Below are 20,982 nucleotides of genomic sequence, written 5' to 3' on the forward strand. Positions count from 1 at the left end.
TGCGTCATTCCGTGGGCGGGGCCTAACTGTGGGCGTGGTTTAGCAAAGGGGCGCGGTCTCTCTGGGGGCGGGGCTACAGCGCGCGCGGCCGCCAGGGGGCAGCGGGAGAACGGGAGCGGGGCGGGAGCGCGCGCAGCAGGTGCTGGTGGGCGCGAGACACGCGCGTGCAGCCGCGCACACGCACACACACACACACACGCATGCACGCACACACACGCATGCACGCACACGTACATGCACACACAAACACGCCTCAGGTGTGTACACGCCCCACGTGCAACTGCAAGATGCGGTGTGCAAGAGGTGCACGCACCCGCAGCTGTTCTCACGTGTGTGATGCGTGCCTGCAAGCGGGTGCACGCACACCACTGCACACGCACACACCAGTGCACACACCAGTGCACACACATGCACACACACACACACAGATGCACAGATGCTGATCCCGCCCCCTAGCAGTGACAGCTCCGTCCCAGTGCCCTCAATGGCTCTGCTTCTGTCCATGCCATACTGGGTGCATGCAGGTGTGCAGCACGGCCCTGCAGCCCCATGCATCCCCATCGCCCTACAGGGAGCACACAAAGGTGCCCTCATGACCCCAAGGTGTCCCCTACTGCAGCCATAGGGCTGTGGATGCCCCCCCTGCACTGCACCCGTTGGCTATCAGCTCCCTGGGGCTGGGGATTTGGGGACTGTCAGCACCATGCTCACATCCATGGTGTTGCTCCCATCCCCAATCCCTCTGTGTTCCCCAGACCACCAGTGCAGGTGGTGGGCACTGTCACCATCCCCAGCCATGCGGCAACACAAGGCACCAGGCAGGACCATCCCACACCAGGCACTGTTAGGGAAGAAATCATTTAGAAGGCAGTGCAGTGAGTGGGTGTCCCTGTTAACATTCCTAATGTAACCCTGCTGTGGCCCTGCCATATCTCTATCATGTCGCTGCTGCAGCTCTGCTGTGTCCCTGTTTGCATCCCTGTTTTTTGTCCCTGTTTGTGTCCCTGCTGTGTCCCTACCATGTCCCTGCTATGTCCCTGCTGTGACCCTGTTATGCCCCAGCCATGTCCCTGTAGTGTACCCACCATGCCCCTGCAGTGTCTCCATCATGTCCCATCCGTGTCCCTGCTGTGTCCCTGCTGTGCCCCTGCATTATCTCCATCATGTCCCACCTTTGTCCCTGCTGTGTCCCTGTTGTGTGCCCACCACATCCCTGCTGCATCCCCACCACGTCCTCACCACATCCCATTTGAATCCCTGTCGTGTCCTCCTTGTGTCCCCATCACATCCCCGCCCTGCCCCCCCCCCCCCCCCAAGCAGTGCCACAACCCCCGATCCCCCACAGATGACCCCCCCACCCCCATTCCTGTACCCACAGCCCGGTGCCACCGCGCGGTGTTGCTGCCCGGCTGTGCCATTGCTGGCAGCACCCGGCGGGGCGGCGGGGAGGAATGTGAGCTGCCATCCATCAGGGAGACAGAGCAGCGGCGAGCCGAAGAAAGAGGGGCATTTTAGGAGGAAAGCCAGGGAAATTTGATCATTAAGAAATCCTCCTGGCTGTCTGGGGGAATTTAATTAAATTGCTGGAAAGGGCTGCAAGCACATCTGGATCCAATATGTGCAGCTTTGATTTTTTTTTTTTTTCCTTTCTTTCTTTTCTTTTTTTTTTTTTTTTTTTTTTGTAGTTCACTCTTTTCCCATCTCGCTGCTGAAGGGGGGGGGGGGGGGGAATAAAAGGGAAATAGCAGAGCAACGGAGTATTGGTTCATCTGGGACTGGGATTGCTGGCAGGGAAAGAAAGAGAGAGGGAGAAGGAAGGAGTGAAAGAAGGAGATGGAAAGTGGGGAATGAGGAGTTTGGGGGAGAAACCTTCCCGTGGGGCTGGGGGTGTGCAATGCCACCAAAGGCACTGCAGCCCCTGCCCCTCGAGATGCCCCTGCAGTGTGACACCACCGCTGGGAGAACATAATGGAGCATCAATTTGTGCCTCAATTCATTGCATTCATCCAGTTTTAAGGTGGGAAAAACGAAGAAGGAGGAAACAAGCCAAGGAGCACAGACAGCATCGCAGTGGGGTCGGTGCTGCTCTGCCCCACAGTGTGGGATCGGAGCCCATACACTCAGGGTTAGGTGCAGTGAACGTGCTTGGCTCAGTTTCCACCCAACGTTCTCCTCTGTGCCGGGATCTCCTTTTGCCAGCATCAGTTTTAATCACTTAAAACTCATTTTTCAACCAAAAAAAAAAAAAGTTAAATCCTACAGCTAAAAAGGAAAATGCATTAATACAGATTGTTTTATTTAAAAAGAGGGAAAAAAAAAAAAAAAGCCCAACCTTGACCCCTACTTCAAAAAAAAAGCCATTAGGCTCTCACCCTCTGAAGGGCCGACAGGGCTACAGCTGAAGGCCGCCTGGTTTCTCAATGCTTTACTGTTCCTGTCCTGCCCGTGGAAATGCGTGAGGAGCGGCGGGGAACTGCAGGCACCCCGCAGAAAGGTGTGTAAATCTTTGCGTGTCTAAAGAAACTTTACCGGGCTGTGAGGATTGGGGAAAAGAAAACGCTTGGCCTCTTTTTTTTTTTTCCCCCACTTTCCTTTGGAGCTCTGATCCCCTTTGATCGTTACAAAAAAAAAATATATATGTATATATATATAAATAAAAAGGTCGTATTTCACCCAAAAAAATATCAGCCGTCAGAGGGCCCGAGGAAGTGCGAACCCGAGGGGGTTTTGCTGGTGATTATTCCCTCCGTTTAATTATTTAATGCTGCGGGTGGAATGAAAGACGTCGGCCCTGGACAAGCAGATGGGGCGGGGGGAGGAGTTGACCACGGGGCTGCCCCCCATCAGAACCCATTGTCACATCGGTGGTGGGACGCCGTGCTCCAGGGCCACGTTGTCCCTCCGGTGGCATCACCTCCGTGCTGGGAAGAGATGGTTTTAGTGGGAGAAAAGTGGGCTGAGGGGATGTACGACCAAGTGGGGCCGTGCACGGAGCCGGTGCCACCATCCCTGCGGTCACACAGCCGAGGGGACGCCGGGGCTGCAGCCTTGCAACGCAACCCCAGGGCCAAACATTGGGGCCAATAAACGTCAATAGCGGGAGGGGGGCGGGGGGCTGGGCACCCTGGGAGCCCCCTCACACACACAGCGGACTCGCAGATTGCCAAAATTTGCCTTCAGCCGCAATTTGCGGAGCTCCGGGAAGCCGCTGCCTTGTCAGGAAGATCAGATTTGGCAGCGCCGGATTGCATCGAAATGCGCGCCCCTCTCTGCTCGAAGGGAAAGAGCGCAAGGAAAGCTTTCGGCCAATGTTAAAACAGCTCCTCCGGGGGCCGGGATGGGTGGGAAAGGGTTCTGCGAGCTCGGAAATTGCGCGTGGAGCAGATAGAGGCGGTGAGAGGGGAGACGCGGGGTGTGGGATGGGGGGATGCGGGGATCCGAGGAGCGGTGCTCAGCCCCCCGCCGCTGCCCGTCGCCCCGCAGCCGGACACGCCGCCTCCTCCGTCCCTACGTACGCACACACCGACACACACACACCTCTAAATATCGAATTTTTAAAGAGGAAAACCTCCTTTTTCTCCTGCCCGGTGGCTGGTTTTCATTAGGGAGGTTTCTCTCTCTAACCCCTAGGGAAGCAGCCTATGAGTTCGTAACTGCGGTGCAGGACGTAATTATCTCATTAAGGGGAGAGAGCCAGGCTTCTCCCAGCGGAGCTGACCTCGCTCCGGGGTTGATGGGGGCCCGGAGGGTGGGATGTAGGTGGAGGGTTGGGCCCGGAGGGTCACCATTTGGGGTGACCCGTTCGCAGCCCCATTTGGAGTCGGGGAAGCGCAGCACTCCCCACGGAGCGCAGCCACTTACACTTGTTGAGAGAAGCACTTAAAGCGGGGCTGGAGGGGGGGGGATGCGCAGGGGGTGATTCCCCCCCCACCCCGGGGGTCGTTGTACCGGGGGGCGAGGGGCCGCCCCGCTCGGTGTAGGGGCGTTTGTTTGAACAGCTCCAGAGCAAAGAGCAGGGGAAGAAAGTTTGGGCTGGGAGCGTGGTTTTTTCCCCAGACGTCAGCACAAGGCGGAACAGGGGCTGGGGAGGGAGCCGGACTCGCAGGGCAGCCGGGATTTTTATTTTTATTTTTTAATTATTATTATTATTATTATTTTATTATTATTTAGTGGGGATTGGAGAAGGGAAAGGGGCCGGGGAGCGGCCCGGCACCTCGGGGTGGGCTGCGGGCCGGTGGGGGTGGGAGCCATGGACTCGCCGCCAGCCTTCGCCATGGACAAACCGTTCGCCCCCAGCACCGTGCGCGTTCCGGAGCCGCCCGAAAACCCTCAGAGCCGGAAAAACTTCAGCGTGAGCCATCTCCTCGACCTGGAGGAGGTGGCTGCCGGGATGAACGGGGCCCCCCCCGCCGGCCCCCCACCCTCCGCCGGCGGTAAGGCCATGCCGGAGCCGTCGGGAGGCAGCAGCGGCAGCGAGGCGGCACCCCAGGACGGTGAGTACCGACGTCCCGGGATGGGCCCCCCCTTTACCCGCAGTCTCGGGGCCGGGCTGAGCGCGGGGGACAAAGGGGCGCGGGGTCCCCCCGAGGTGGGATGGGGGCTGCTGTGGGGGCTTTGACCCCACCGTGGGTCGTGGGGGTGGGTCTGAGATATCTGTGGGATCGGAGCCGCCGGAACGCCGAAAGTACCCGACGGGCGGGACGGGGGGACACAGCGCCGTGGGGACGGAGGGACGCGGGCACCGCACCGGCCGCCTCCCCGCAGCCACTGGGACAGGACGGTGCCGAGCTCCCGGTACGCCCCTGGGCTGCTTGGCCCTCCCGATGCTCCCCGCCCCGGTTCTCGGGATCCGAGAGCGGAGGCGGCTCGGTGGGACCGGTGGAAATGAAAGCTGCGGGTCCTCGCCGCTGGCACCGGAACACCGGCACGGAGCTGCCTTTGTCCGGGCGCTCCCCTCGGGGCGGGTAGCAGCCGGGTTGGTGACGGGGAGTGCCCCGGTGCTCCGGGTTACACTGCGTTCGGTCCCGGCACGTTTAGAAAGGGACAAACCCGCTTCACCCGGCTGCATCCCGGCTCCGGAGCGAGGAGGTTGGTCCCGACCCTGCGGCAAAGCCCCGCTCCGGGGGCACCTGGAGGCTCCCAAGAGCTCCCTCGGGTTGTAGGGTGGTGGAAGGGAGAAGGGAATGGAGGTGCAGACCCACTGCCTGCCCCCAGCTCGGACCTGGGACCCCCAAACCTGCCCCGGACCGGGACTTGGGCCCCATATCTGGAGTGCTGCTGGCCGCGCCGTGGGCCTGACTTGGTGTATAGGGATGCTGCAGCCCCAAAGCTGCCGTGAGAGGCTCCCAGGGGGAGTAGGGGGGTGCTTGTGTCCTCTCCAGCAGCTCCCACGTTGTGATTTGGGTCAGAAGCATCCTTTTTCCAACCACATTTTCTTCCCAGCACAACCAGAACCCCAACTCTGCCCTCTGTTCGGGATACTGATGGCTGGGTGCCGATTTCGGGGCTGGCAGCTGAGATTTTTGGTGTTGTTTCCCATCCTTCTTCCCCTTCCCTTGGGTTTTGTTTGCACTTCCCGCATCGCCTTTGGAACTGTGAGGCTGTGAATAGGACTGTACAATTGGAGGGGGGGGGGGCTGCATGCAGCATGGCATAGTCCAGCTTTTGGAAATCTGGCAGATCCTTCCAAGGCCATTTTTTACCCCTAAAAGCCCATTCCTCATGGGGCAGAGGCTTCTGGGGCTTGGCATCACTGGACGAGGGGGACATTTCCCTCTGGCACCTGTTTCTGTGAAGTTACGGGGATGAAGACACTGTGAGCATCTGGGATGCACCAACAACACAGTCAGGAGTGGAAGCATTTCTTGTGATCCCAAATGCAGATACCTGAGCGGTGGGAGCTGCAAGCAGCCTGCAGGAGGATGAATGAGGAAATGGAGCAAGAAAACCCATGTTGGTACAAACCTCAGGTTGTGGGACCCACTGCCCAGTGTCTGGGATTTGTCTTGGTTTCCTAAACCAAGACAAGGATCATAAATACCATGCAGCATTTGCATCTGCGACGCTCCTGGCATCTGTGATAACAACAGAGGAGCGTAACATTCTCTGTTATGGGCATCCTCAAGTGAAGGCATTTTCCCTCATCTTCCTCTCCACCATCACATCTTTTTCCCCTCTTGGATGCAGGCCGACAGCTGCACTGCTCGGCAGTGGAGGGAGTGCCAAAGGGGCAGTGAGGCTCATCCTTGTCCCCATCCTCATCCTCATCATCCCCCAGAGTGGTGCAGCCTCCCATCAAACTCTTCCACACAACTTCTGAGGTCTTGAAAGCTTGTTCACCTCCTTTCATTAGACTAACAAATAATGTGTAACGCGAAACATCTGTTAACAACAGCCCTTAATGTTCTCAAGATGATAAAGCAGGAGGGTAATTTTAGCCAGCGGGCCTTGACTGATGGCTTTTCAAACAATGAACTTGCTTTTGGTGCTGCCTGGGGGTGGGAGTGGAGCTGGGCACTGTCTCAGATGGGTGCTTTGGGGCTCTGCTCTTTTGGCTGCTCCCATAAGGGATGGGAGTGGGCAATGGGATGGGGTGAGGGGACAGCCCTGAGCAGAATGGCTCATTCCCCATCCCATCACCTGAGTGCAGAGGGGAGAAATCCCCCTTGGTCCTTCTGTGCAGTGAGAGGAGATGGTGCACCTGAGGAGATGATGTTATGGTGAATTGGTCCTAATGTCATGAATGAGGGCAGGTGAGAAGGTAGAAGTGAAGTAAGGACCTGATGAAAGTGGAACGAGGCAAGGGATTGTTTCTGAGGTCAGGGCTGGGAGGTTGTTTCCAGCAGCCCACTGGAACACTTTTCTGCTGGGCTTTTCCTGCCTTCCCAAGTGCTGCTTGTGGAGTCCCAGTGTGGGGAAGCCTCAGCTGTGCCCACCAGACGATGCTGATGCCCAGTTAGGGCTGGGGCTGCCAGCACCTCATTTCATCCTGAGAGCTGAGAAGAGGCTGTCAGGCAGCAAGGCTGGGCTGTGGGATTTACATCACCCACAGTCCCATGCTTCTCCCCAAAAGAGCATCATCTGCGAGTGCCCATCTGCACTGACCACACATGGCAGAGCCAGGCAGAGTGGCACTGAAGGGGGAGGCTGAGGGATAAGAGCTCCTCAGTCCTTGTATGGCCATGCTGGGTAGCACACAGATCTGGGACAGGAGTGAGCCTTGCATGGCCGTGATGCCCACAGATGGAATGTCACCATCGCTGTCCCCATTGCCTGCTTGGGGACATTGCCCACACCATACAGGGATGGATGCACACCCCGGGACAGCTCACCTCTGTGCAGGGGGATGCTGTCTGTGCCCAAGCCCAGCACTCACCCAATGGTGCAGCACCCATCGTGCATATCGATTGATTAATTGATCATTGATGAATACCCTGCAATTAATCCAGGCGGGCTCCGCTGTCAGGGTTCTCCCGCCCCATTTGTTTGCACTTAGTGTGGGGCTGGTGACATGTGAGGGGCTGGGAGCCTGACGTGTCCCAATGCACTGACTGATGAGTTCCAGCCGCTCCGGGGATCCGAGTGCATCCCTGAAGGGCTCTGGGGAAGGACCCACCTTAACCCTGACCCCCAGCCTGAGACATAGGCCCTGCAGCGAGGCTTCCCCTCCCCAAATGGGGACCATCCACCATTGTCACCCCACACTGCTGCCATGGGACCTACTGCCCTATGGGTGGGCTGGGGCTGGTGCCCAGGTGTCCATGGAAAACCACAGACAGGCAGGAGCGATGCTTTTCCAATGGGACAAGCAGGGCAAGAAGCTGAGTTGGGCTGATTTAGGTCAGAGCCTGTAGAAAGAACCCAGAAACAGCAGAAACGGCTGCCAGGTGTGGGCAAAGAGGGATCCCACGTCTCAATAGGGTTTCTGTCAGGGGAACACCCCAGCACCAACCTTCCTCCATCTTCCTCTGACCCCAAAAAGTGCCATGGGCTCACTGTCACACTCCTCCCTACATGGCAGGGGATGCTCCATGCCCTAGGCTGCATTCAGGCTGTAGCAGACCAGCAACACCTGGGCTCTAATTTGGATCAATTTGGACACAGATTGGCTGAAAAACCCCATAGGAGTTGCAGGACACCCCCTGCAGCATGTGCCTGGAGGGAGAAAAATCCTAAACCAAGTGCCTGGCTCGGCCAGGAAAGTCCCATTACCCTTCCCCCAGTTCTCATTGCAGTGATTTTTCCCTCCCTGGAGCAGTGATGCTCATAGGAACGGGGTTGAAAACCTCTTGTGGTGCTGTGAAGAGGATGGGGGTGCAGTGAGGATGTGGGGGTTTGTCCCGCTCCATCAGGAGCCCCTGCAGCCCCATTGGCACGGGGACACCTCGCTGCCCCCCGGCTGTTGTGTCTGCTGTGATCAGGAACAGCTCAGGGCGAGACTATTTCCCCTCTCCTTTCGGGCTGTTATTTCAGGGAACGGGGCTGATTCACGGGAAAAATATGAAATTTCGACTCCGCGTGGCCAAGATGGGCGAATTTCAACGAATCAGCATTTTAAGAGAGCCTGGGCGTGTGTCTGTAGCTGGGAGGCTGATGAAATGATTTAAGGCTTTGAGGCTGCCTCGTTAGGAACCCTTCCTCCCTCCCAGGGAGCGGGGCTGTCACCCCCTTCCCCAGCGCCGCTTTCCTCCGGCAGTGGGCAATTTCTCCTCCCCCACCCCATGTTGGGGCTGGGAAGTGATGGAGCTGAAGGGATGGGGCTGAGGGCAGGATGGGGCCAGCTGCTTTACTGTGGTGAAGTCCCCTGGTTGGCATCGGGTCCCCATCTGCAGCTGGAAGAGTTTATGCTATGGGGGGCGGGGGGGAGCGGGGCTGGGATAGCATCACTGTGCTGTGGGGAAGCCCAGAGCATCCTTTAAAATCAGACAGGAGGGGTCAGGGAATGGGGATGGGAATGGATGTGGGTTTGTCATGGATCTCTTTGGTACGGGGCACCAGTGGGCAAGGCTCCCCTGCATGGGGTCAGCACTGTCTGGGGAGGATAGGAATGGGAAACCCCATAGGAACGGTCTGAGTGGGGCTTTCAAGGCAATTTCCAGTGTCCACAGGAGAGGGGCACCCCCACATTTTGGAGATACTTTTATAAAGCTCCCACCCTTGATGCATTCCCTTCATTACCCCATGCAGAAACCATCCCTTCTCGGCACCCTTCTCTGGCCCAAGGGATCACCCAGGGTAAAGACTCCTTAGGAGCACTGGGGGAACACCAGGAACCCTGGAGGGGAAGCGGGGGGGAGGATCAAACCCTCCTGAGCAGTGTGGGGGAAAAAGAAGATGATGCATTTGAGAACAGGGGGGGAGGTTGGGGCTAAAGGGGACACTTTGGAGAACACGTTGCTCCATCCCAGACTGAGGACACCTCTGGGGACACGAGGGTGATGGAGCGCAGCCCCCACCCTGCAGCCCTTCTCTGGGTGATGCACGGCACCGGGCTGCTGCTGATTGAGCCGGAGACCTACCGAGGTGCCCCCCGTGCCGTGGGGAGAAGCCGCGGAGCTCCGCAGCCTTCAGAAAGCGGCAGCGGCAGCCTCCATCCCCCTCCCCTTCCCTCCTCTTCCCCCTTTGGAGCGGGTATAATAAAGCAGCTTTTCAGCTGCGGCTGCAGTGATAGATCAGGAAGAATTGTATGAGTCTATTAAAGTCTGTGCGTCTCCGAATGGAGACTGCGGCTAAGCCAGGCGCCAGGCGCTCGCATTGAACCAGATGTGCTCAGGCGCCGTCCTTTCCAGCCACTGCAGCTGAGAGGCTGCCGCCTTCACACGCGAGGAAACTGGCGTGCACATGGCAGGGGAGCGGGGGAGCACATGGCAGGAGGGGTGCGGGGGGGGGGGGGCACGGCCCTCCTGGCACAGCTGTGGGGCTGGGGGGGGGGGAATGAGGAAAGATGGAGAGAGGGCATTGCTGCAGGGGTTGTGCCTTCCCGGGCATGGTGGTGTCGGGGGAGGGGGGGGTGGAATTGCACCCAAAAGTGTAGAGCGTTGATGGTGAAGGGAGAGTTGCATTGTGTACCAGCTGTGCAAGTTATGGATGGTTGGGGGAGGGGGTGTTGTGCCCAGAGCTGTACGGGACATTGCAGCATTCAGGGAGCGTTGCATCGCACCTGGAGCTGTGCAAAGTATTGGTGGGGGGTTTGCATTGCACACCAGCTGTGCAGGGCGTTGCAGTATCAGAATGGGAGTTGCACTGCACACGAGCTGTGCAGGGTGTTGCAATGTTGGAGGGGGAGTTGCATTGCACACAAGCTGTGCAGGACATTGCGTTATTAATATGGGGGGGGGGGGGGATGTTGTATTGCACCGTGAGCTGTGAAGAACATTGATGGGGAGGTTGTGTTGCACCCTGAGCCATGCAGGGGGGCTGCGTTGCCCCCCAGGAGATACAGAGCATTGCTGGGCTGGGCTGGGCACCCCGAGCTGTGCAGGGCGTTGTGACAGGGACAGCGATGTGGCAGTGCAGCCACTCTGAGCAGGGAATGAATGGGGAGGTCCTGCTGCACCCTGGTGCACATGGATCAGTGTGGCTGCATGGCTGTTGCTGTGGGGCACCCATTCCCCTCCATTTTCAGTTTGGTAGCCACGTGTCTGTGGTTTGGGGGTTGTAAAGCTCTCAGGGGAAATTTGAAATGAAGGAAAAAAAAAAAAGAACCAGCCCCCATCCCCTCCCCCACCGCCCCCCCAAAAAACCAACCCCCTGTTTTTGTTTAAATTAAAAGAGACTGAAATGTTTCTATTAGTGTTAGAGGTTTATAAAACCTGAAGCAAATGTCAGAATGAAACCACCAGGCACCATTGCCTTCGTGCTCCAACCCCAGCAAGTTGTGTGTCACGGTTTTCCATGGCTGTTCTGTATCGTGACATCATGCAGTCACATCCCTATCGTGACAGATCATGCAGATCTGCCAAAGCCTTTGAGGAGGGCATGTTGTGTTTTATGGGATTTGTGAGTGAGCACCCAGGGGTGGCTGAGCTGTGCCCTGCACCAATGCCAGCGTGAGCACACTGCACTTCTGGGTGGGTTTTGGGGGTCTGAGTGTGGCAGGGAGACAGAAGGGATGGCAGTGGTGTGATGAATAGAGGAATCTCAGCTCTGAGGTGCTGCTGTGTGTGAGCAGGACCCCAGTGCAGCCCCCCCTCATCCTCCAGCATCATCCCACCTGTTAAACCCGCAAACAGTTAAATGGGTTTGGTCTGGGGGAAAGCAAAAAAAAAAAAAAAAAAAAAGAGAGAAAAAAAAAAAGGAGAAAAGATACGAGCCACTTATTAAAATGAATGTTTTACAATAAATTTGGCGAGGGGCCACCAACCTCAAATGAAAACCAGACTGAAGGACGGCAATGCTGCTTGCTGGAGAGGGTTTGTGAGATGAGTGTGTGCGTGCCCATGGGCTGCTCCTCGGAGTGGGGCGTGGGGACAGGGGCTCACAGCCACCATCACACCATCCCAATGTGTTGGTGACCCCATCCCGGGATGTTCCAGAGGTGGCTGTGGGCTGTAGGATGGGTTTGGGGCAGGTGCTTGGTGTTGGGATGGGGCTTGGTGGCATCTCTGCCTGGAAAACTTTGGCTTCAAAAAGGTAAAGATGGGGAGAGTGGGTGCCAGGGTCTGGTCCTGGTGCCCCCAGCTGCCTGAGGGAGCATCCCATGAGGCCGTCCCCTGGTCCCCATATGCTCTCTTCCTCCGATCTTGGCAATGACTCTGATGCAATTAGGGCTGCGCGCTAACCTGGAGGGCTGGTGTTGGGTTTCAGTGCCAGATGCCATCAGGGCGGCCTCGCTATGGGCTTTTGCTTATTAAATTTCAAGAAATCACCTCTTTTTTTTTTTTTTTTTTTTTTTCTTTCAGTTTTTTGCCGTGGGGGAGGAAGGCTGGGATTGCCATGCCAGGAGTCTCTGGCTGGGAGCCAGCCACTCCTGCTATGCAGCCCTGCCTGATTAGTTGTATGTCCTTAACACCATGTCACTCTCCCTGTACCTGGATGGGCACCCCCAACAAAAAGCGCTTTGCAGTCAGAGCTGAGCTTACAGCAGAGTTTTGCTATTGCAGGATGGTGAGGTCTGTCCCAGCATCACTCATCCCAGTGTCACCCATCCCAGCACTGTCCACCCCCAAACCCCATCCCTCTGCAGCTCTGGTGCTGTCCCAGCCCTGTCCATTCCTGCAGCCCCACTTCCTCCATCCACAGAGCCTGAGCAGAGCATTTCCTCATGCACTGCTCACACATCTGTTAGCTATCATGGTGCTGCCAGGCTCTGTGCTCAGCTATTTCAATGCGCGGCACCAACGGTGCTGGGAAGCAGCAAGGCTGCAACTTGGGTGGGTGCCTCTGTGTGTTCACGGTGCTTTTGTGGGCCCCCAAAGCCTCATGTGATGCTGCAGCTGACGGCTCCAGGAGGGGACATGGCATACGCAGCACTGAGCCTGAGGGATGCACATTGTGGGTGCCCTGGGTTGGTGCCACCCTGCAGCCACGTGGGTGGGGTTTTCTCCCCATGGTGGGCTTGTTCTGGTGAAGAGAAAGGCAAGATCAGGCCCTTAGCCTTGGGAAAACCCAACGAGCTCCATTCTGGTCCCCAAACGTTGGTGACCCACATGATCCCACCATGCTTCCTGCACTAAAGACAGGCTGTGCTAAAAAGCAGCTTGGTGCTGCACAGCAGCTGGCAGAAGACTGCAAGCACAGCCCTGCAGGGATGCAGAATGATACCCAGGACAACCCCCCCCCAGTTCATTTGAGCCACAATGGGTACCCACACCATCCCCAGTGATGGGGGATGCTCACAGAGCACCTCCGAGCAGGATGCTGTCCAAACCCATCCATCTGCAGTGCTGGGTGGTTGCTGGCTGGTGCAGCAGCAGCCCCATGACCATAAAGCAGCCAGCTGCTGCCTGTCAGTGAGTGGAGCTAAGACCCTCCCGGGACGGCCTTGGCCTCTTTTTTGGTACGGGCTTTTTGCTGCTCCTTTATAACAGAGACACTTTTCCCCCAGCAAAACTGGCAGCCTGTAAAAACGTGTCAGCGTTTCAGTTTTTTCACAATTAATGAGGTGAAACATCCTCGGAAACATTTCGCTGTAATGTTTCTCCGGTAGCTGAGACTTACCCCTCTCTTAAATTTTTAACGTCCGCCACTTGATCCGAGAAAGTTTCCTTCGGACTCAGCACATTTAGACCCCCCCGGTCTCTCCTGCTCCCATTCAGCTTCTGGATTTATGGGATACAGGGAGCTGGGGCTGGGCTGGAGGGGCAGGGAGTGGCCGTGGGATGGGATGGGGCAGCAGGAGAGCCCCAAGGAGGTTGGCAGCCCCAGAGCCCCGTCCCCGTGCCTCGGGGTGCTCCTGAGGTGGGTTTGGATGATGCAGCAAAGAGTCCTGAGCAAAGGGTGCTTCTCACCTTCCTTGGGCTTTTGGAGGTGATTTGAGGATATCAGCACCAGCAGTGGGGTGGGTGGTTCCCATCTTTGCTCCTGTGATCATCTCTGTGCCCCACTGCAGGGCACAGATCCCATCCCCGCTGTGTCTCCATCCTCTGCCACGCTCACAGCCAAGCGCAAAACCAACGCAATGTGCCCACACCTTCAGCCCGTAAGCTGTGGGAAAAAGGGATCTGAATCACGGGGGACCCCTGTGGGGTGGAAATTCCCAGGGCAGAGAGCTCTGCTCAACCCCATCACGACCTCGAGGGCAGCGCTTCCTCCTGATGGCCGCAAGGAACCGGTTAATGGAGCACATGGAGCGCGCTGGACGTCATCGCTGGAGCACGCCTCGCTTCCCTGGAGTATATAAAGGGATGAAGGGAGTCCACATGTTTACCGAGAGAGACCATGGGAGAAACGAAAGACATTGTTTTTCCAAAGGATTTCTTGGCTGTAAAAGTCCTCCACCACCCTGCGGCTTCCCTGATGAAGGCCCAGCGTTAATTTGTTAAATCCACATCAAGTGCCCGGAGAACCAGTTGTTTATTTTTGCTAATTCAGCCGGCCGAGATCAAATTGGGGTTTTATTTGTTAAGGATAAACCTTAATTAATAAAAGCTATTTATTTGGTTAGAGCCGGCTGCAGCCCGAGGGTCAGATATGCCATGATCATTATTTCAAGTAAAACAAACCCAAAACGTCTCTCAACAGTTTGAAAAACGTAGAAACTTAGAGGGCTGAATTTATTTGTCTTAGGAAGAATTTACAGCTAATTCCCTCCAGGCTATTTCAACCCTTAAATTATACCCGAGAAGAAGAAAGAAGGAAAAAAAAAGAAGAAAAAAAAAAAAGCCAACACAAAAATGCCATTCCAGGAGGAGCAGGAAAAGTAAATGGTACTGCAGATTGGATCATCTGGGTGGGGGGGGTGGAATTTCAGGCTTAAAGGTCTTTGTCAAACAAATGGAACGTGCGAAATAACGCGGCGGCAAAAAGCTGCATCCTGTGTGGGGCTCTGGGGTTGGCGATGGGAAATGGGAGATGTGAGCATCCCAGCGAGGTGGGGACGGCATCACTGGGTGCTCGCTGGTGGAGGTTGGAAGTCAAAGCAGAGCTGGGGTGGAAATCCAGCGCCAGTAACTGTGCTGCAGTGCACATCACCCGCTGACAGCCCTCACTGGTGGCCGGTTTGGGGCTCCTGACACATCATTCCTATGGAAAAACACAGGGAAAGAGGGCAAGAGCTGGAAAAGTGAGCTTGCTCCGTGCTCAGCTAAATCAACACACCCTGACCCAGCAGCACTGGGGCCATTGGTTTTGCAAATGGTGCATGACCGTGCGCTCCCCGCTCTCCTCCGCGGGGCTGTTCTCTGTGGTCCTGGTGTCCTGGGGGCTGGAACCATGGGACACGTCCCACCATGAGCCACGGAGTTGCTGAGCCCCCCTCATCCTTCCATCCCCGATGTCGTCCTTCATTATTCAGTAACGTTATCCCTCCGTTTCCCCCCTTCCCCTGTGTTGTTTTTTTTTCCCCCCTTTGGCGGAAATTGTAATCAGTGGAAAGTAAATACACCAAAGGGAAAGCAGGGCTTGCTGAGACGTCCCCTCTGACCTCTGCTTGGACAATCAAGCCAATGCCTCCACCACACTGCCGTCAACCTCCCCCCCCCCAAATTATAGCTGACAAATGCAAGGGTTTGGCTTTCACCAAAATCTCCCCCCAACCACCTCAAGTAATGTTTTTTGGGGGCGAAAGCGACATGTTGTTGAGCCATTATTGACTTTGGGCAATTACGGCTCTTATTCTCGGGGTGCAGAAATGTTATTCCCCCATGAAGGTTATGGTGAATTTGGTTGTGGTGAATTTCGCTCCCCTGGTGAGAGCTGCAGTGATGCTCATCTCTGTAAATCTGCCCTGGTTTATGAAGGTATTCTTTACAGAAGTGATGACTGCCGCCAGTGAGGGCAGCATTTATCTGGTCCTGTGGTCCCATGGCTGGGAAGGGCTCCATGGTGTGGTTAATGGGGACAAGACGCGCGTTCATCACTGAGCTTCATCTCCAAGCACAGCATTTAAGGAGAGGAGATTTAAATAATCCTGTTTTCTTTCAGCCAATGGCAAGAGAAGCCATCACTTATGGAAAAGTCATAAAATCACAGGGTCATTCGGGTTGGAAAAGCCCTCACAGATCCCCACGCCCAACCAACCCCCATGCCCACTGACACGTCCCTCAGTGCCACATCTCCACTGGAGCACCTCCATGGATGGTGACCCCCAACCCCTGGGCAGTCTGTGCCACTGCATCACCACTCTGTCTGGGCACAATTTTTCCCTACTATCCAACCTGAGCTTGAGATCCAACAGCCAGAATTTATACCGGGATGAAAATCAAATGGGGGTTAATCGATTTTATTTATACATTTCATCGGATTCTGTTGAGGGCCGTTGGCTTCTAAGCCCAAGTTTTGACCCAAGCTTTGGTCCCTCTCACCGCTGCGTCCTGCTGATGGCACCCAGCTCAGTCCCAGCCCCTGGAAGCTCTGGATCAACCACGGCTGGACTCCGTGTATTTTAATCCAGCGGCTCGTTCGCTCGCTGAGGAAAAACAGGACCAAAAAAGGAGTTTAACTAAAAGGGGCAACTGGAAAGCGGAGACTGGCAGAGCATTTGGAGCAGCAGAAACGAGAGCTGGAGGGAATCTGGGGAATTTTATTTGTGAGCCTTTACGCGGGCTGCGGCAAAGAGCAGCCTGCATTCTCCTGGCTGGGAAAGAGGCCCCGAACCCGTGTGTATCTCAGGCACCAGCCCTGGTGTCCTCACCCTACTGAGAAGATCGTGCCCCATCTATGGCTGCATGGCCATTCCTGCACAAAGAGACTGGAGGGTCTCTTGAGAACCTGATGGCAGAGGTTTTGTGGTTATTCAGAATTATAGGCCAAGATGATCTCAAAATTTCTAATTTCTTCCTGCTTGGTATTGCCTCGAAGCAGGAGAGTTAATATCCCTTCCAGCAGATTTTGTTCCTTGCTCAAGAATCATCCCCAAATGCTGCACATCTATTTAATAACTACCAAGATAGTTTATTAGCAAGTATTTATTTCCTCTGCACACTCAGGGAGCAGTAATTCCTGCCATCGCGGCCTCTGCACTGATACAGAACAGAAAACCCCAATATAACCCTGCTATGAATCAGAGCGATGCCATAAAACTATTAACATCTCAAATAATTCCAAAATACTTTCCCACCAGTAGGTACTGATTGGATCCAGATGCTTTATTAATGGAAAAAAATAATTACCCAGTACCTCCACGAGGAATACCAACAGCAAGATGTCTTTCCCATGAAGGCAGGGATTGGGTATCAGTTTTTCTTTCCCATAAGTTTGCCTAAACTTGATGACCTTAGCGACAAAAAATCAGATTTATCTCAGCCTGGCGGAAAGCCCAAGGTTGATATGGTGAAACCAAGCTATGCCCTCTGTTTGGTGCTTCCATGGGCAAGCAAAGGCAGAAATAAGCATGGAGGAAGCTGAGCTCCAAGAGCTGTGGTTGTGTTTGCTCCTGGTGTGTGGATGAGGTTCGGTGTGCTGCAGTTTGATGGGGATGGGAGATCTCTGAGATGTTTTGTGGTTGAATTTGTTGCATGAAGACTGAATCTTTAGGAAGGTAAGTTCTGCGGAGTCTCATGGGGCTTTTGCTGTGATTTCCCCAAGGTGAGAGCCTGAGCCCGAGCCGTGGAGTGGCCAAGAGGAAGAAGAAGCAGAGGAGGAACCGCACCACGTTCAACAGCAGCCAACTGCAGGCTCTGGAGAGGGTCTTTGAGCGGACGCATTACCCCGACGCCTTCGTGCGGGAGGAGCTGGCCAGGAGGGTGAACCTCAGCGAGGCGAGAGTCCAGGTGGGATAGAGCTCTCCACCTCCATCCCCACACAGCACCAGGGTCTGGGTGGTGGGAAAGACAACGGGGACATCTCCGCTCGACCCACGCCTTGTTAACACCTCCCCTTCCCCACTCAGGTTTGGTTTCAGAACCGGAGGGCCAAGTTTCGCCGTAACGAGAGGGCGATGTTGGCCAACAGATCGGCGTCGCTCCTCAAGTCCTACAGCCAGGAGGCTGCCATCGAGCAGCCCATGGCACCACGGCCCACTGCCCTCAGCCCTGAGTATCTCTCGTGGAGCAGCTCCTCCCCGTACAGGTGGGTGCAGGACGTGGGACCATCCCCATCTCCCCGGGAGCCCTGTGCTGCTGTCGGGGACATGAGGAGCGTTGCAGGGCTAAAGGAGTGAGAGGTGGGATGTCACTGGGGGCTACCTTGGGAACTCCTGCCAGCCCCCACCAAGCATTTTCTGGATGGGAGGAGGCTTGGTCCTCATGAGGGACCCTCTTGGCCTGCACTGACCCTTCCCACATCCTAACCCAGGAGCGGGAGCGGGACCCTTCAGTTCCCAGCTCTCCAAAAGCGGAGGGCACGGCTTTCTGGCACATACTTTGAGGGGTTCCCACATGCATACAGCCACATAAAAATGCTTCAGAGCTATTGTGGGAGATGTCCAAGAGGGAGCCGCCAACGCAGCCTGGGAAGCCAGCGGGATGTGTGGGCTCCCCACGGGCTCTGCCTCACCCCTCTCCGCTCCCCCCGCAGCACTGTGCCGTCCTACAGCTCCAGCGGGACCGCGACGCCCACCCAAGGGGTGAACATGGCCAACAGCATCGCCAGCCTGCGCCTCAAAGCCAAAGAGTTCAGCCTGCATCAGAACCAGGTGCCGACTGTGAACTGACCGGGGAAAATCCCCATGGCCTCATCCAGGACTCGACGTGGGGATCCTGTACCGATCGGCACCAACCCGCTGCCCGCCCCACGCACTGCTCGTCTGATGTCCCAGCACCTCTCCTCTCCTCTTCCCTCTTGAAGGTAGCGTCAAGTCCCAGTCTGAAGTGGCACATCGCTATAGCCACATATGGAGCAAACTTGGTTAGAAACTTGCTTTTCTGCACACCCTTATAATAAAGGCTATATATACACACACATACCCCCCACGCGCTCTTCGAGGACAAACAGACTTACCAAGCGAACAAGAATTTGCTTCCAAACATGGAAGGATCTTGGACTTTTGGATATGACCAATTTGGGTATCTTGCCTGGAGAGCCAAAGAGTTATTGGGTCTTCTCCTCCCATAGGGACGGCACGCAGCGCTGGGACGATCGCGATGCTGCACGATGCCAATTTTTTTATCCCCCCCCTTTATGCTGGGCCTTCACCTCCTCATGCACTGCCAGCCATGGGGCTCAGTGGGACCAATGCAAGCCAACAGCTGGGTCCTGGTGCCGTAAACTGGGGGGGAACACATCGCCGCGCCCCATCCAGGCACCACCACCCCACATTTGCGGGTTTGCCAGCAGTTCTGCAGAGCCCCAGGTCATTGAACCAGCCCAGGGAAAGAGAAAATTGGAAAAAGCTGTTGATTTCAGCTGAGTAGGCGGCTCCCAGTGCTTTGTGCCAAGGGCAGAGCAGGCGTCGTCTTCCGGAGGCACAGCATCCCCAGCGGCCGCTCTGCAGATGGGCCACAGAGTGCGGGGCTGGAGGCTCCATGGGGTGTTTTCTGTGTTTCTGAATAAAGGAAACCGTATTCCCCACCACACCACACAGCCCGGTGAGGGAGCTCTCGGTTGCAGGGTGGGCAGAAAACTTCCAACGGTGGCACTGCAGCAATGTGGGATGAGCTGGTGCTGGGGCAATAGGGGGTTGACTCCATGGACAAACCCAATGGAGCCCTCCTCCCTCACCCTCTGCGAGGAGCAGCAGCCAAGCAGTCAACCAAACCTCTTCTAGGAGGGCTTTGTCCAGCCAGCATGGTGGGGCCAATAACAAGTGAATGTAGCATTGGACCCAAGGATGGCCATAACAGCCATCGAGATCAACACCCATCATTACGCGATGCCAGGCCAAAAGCACCCAAACCACTTTATATACACACCCAAGAGCCCCCACATCCTGCCCACAGGAGCTTCCTCTCCCTTTCCTACCAAGGAAAGCCACATCTGGTCCTCGGTGGCCATGGTGCCCCCTGCATGTGCCAGGTGGGGAGGGCAGAGCTCCTCAGAGTGCTGCAGTGAGACTTCATGGGGATCCCGCAATGCTGAGCGCTGCCATGTGGGCAGAGGAGCCCCTGCAGAGCAAATCCCCCACCCCAAGGAACGGCACTGGGCCAGGGGGTCCCATTCCCATGGAAAGCACAGGGCTCTTCCTTTTTTTTTTTTTTCGGTTATACAAGATGAAACCACAGGGATATAAATGTCGCTGCCTCTTTGAGAGCATTAATGAAAATAAACCCATTTAATAGTTTGCAGATGCCGTTTCTGTAAACCTAAAAAAAGCAGGGAATAAATATTTCTTCACTAAATATCTATATGTATATATATATTTGAAAACATGCGTTCCTAATCTTCGGGCCCCTCCCTCGCCACGCTCTTCGCAGCTTAAGGCGGAGCATCACTCAGCATCACAGCCTCACCAAGAGGGATATCAGGGATCGTGGTCATGTCATCTGAGCTCTCTCTCCCTTTTCTATTTGTACATTTCAATGGCTTGTAACAAGATCCACGGTCGATTTTTGATTTTTTTTTTTTTTTTTTTTTGCATGTCTGTATTTTTTGGAAATTTTTGTAAATTTTTTTGTTTGTTTGTTTTGTTTTTTTGGTGTTTTTTTTTTGTTTTTTTTTGTTTTTTTTTTTTTGTAAAAACAACTCTTGTGAAATAATGGAGGAATAAATATTTTACTGAGTAGAGATGTGTCTGTGCGTGCAGAGCAGTGCTCACACCATTGGGGAGGGGGGTAATATTGGGGTCCCACTGGGGGCAGGGAAACTCAGTCCCACATCCCAGTCCTACTGCTGGGCACAGGGGCTGGAAGCACTGACACCCCACAGCCAGGAGATCCCCTAAGCAGCACTGGGCATCCATGCTGTCAGAGCAACAACTCCCCCAGCAGTGTGGCAGTGGGCTGAGGAGGGAGGGGGCCAGGGGCAGAGCTCCTCCCTGCTAAGTTGTCAGGTCCCATCCTGCAGCACAAATATGGGTGAAAGCCTTTGAGCACTCAGTAGTGCTCAACAGACATCATGGGCAAGCATCTGTTGCAGAAGTCCTGCTGGGATGTGCAATCATCTGCAGTCACAGCAGAGACCAGCATGTGTCCCAGCCTTGAGAACCAGACAAGAAATACAGAAAGGAGATGTAGACGTGCTCAGAGGAGGTGATCTCTCATGGCACACTGCTCTCAGTGCATGGACTCAGTGAAGGCTGAGCATCACCAGTGCCAGGAGCTCACATCAGCACCAAGTGCAGCTCTTCCAGGCTCCATCCTGTGCACCGAGGTGGGCAGCAGCACAGTGAGTCAGGTTCTGCAGCCTGCTAGCTAACACGGACCAGAAGGGCAAGAACATGGGAATGAGCCACATAGGAATGAGCTGCAGGATCTGAGCTATGAAGTGGCAGGAAAAATGCAAGAGGTA

General features: G+C 55.5%; 1 protein-coding gene across 1 annotated transcript; it reads left to right on the forward strand.

Moving 5' to 3' along the window:
* Positions 1-3,585: 3,585 nt before the first annotated feature.
* Positions 3,586-20,079, forward strand: PRRX2 (paired related homeobox 2). Its single transcript, XM_031601698.2, has 4 exons — positions 3,586-4,493; positions 17,185-17,369; positions 17,489-17,667; positions 18,115-20,079. The coding sequence occupies exons 1-4, from the start codon at positions 4,250-4,252 to the stop codon at positions 18,248-18,250; spliced, it is 744 nt and encodes a 247-aa protein (XP_031457558.1). The 5' UTR covers positions 3,586-4,249; the 3' UTR covers positions 18,251-20,079.
* Positions 20,080-20,982: the final 903 nt, after the last annotated feature.

The sequence above is a fragment of the Phasianus colchicus genome, chromosome 19, assembly GCF_987193195.1.
Source record: "Phasianus colchicus chromosome 19, bPhaCol1.hap1.1, whole genome shotgun sequence".
Lineage (NCBI taxonomy): Eukaryota > Metazoa > Chordata > Aves > Galliformes > Phasianidae > Phasianus > Phasianus colchicus.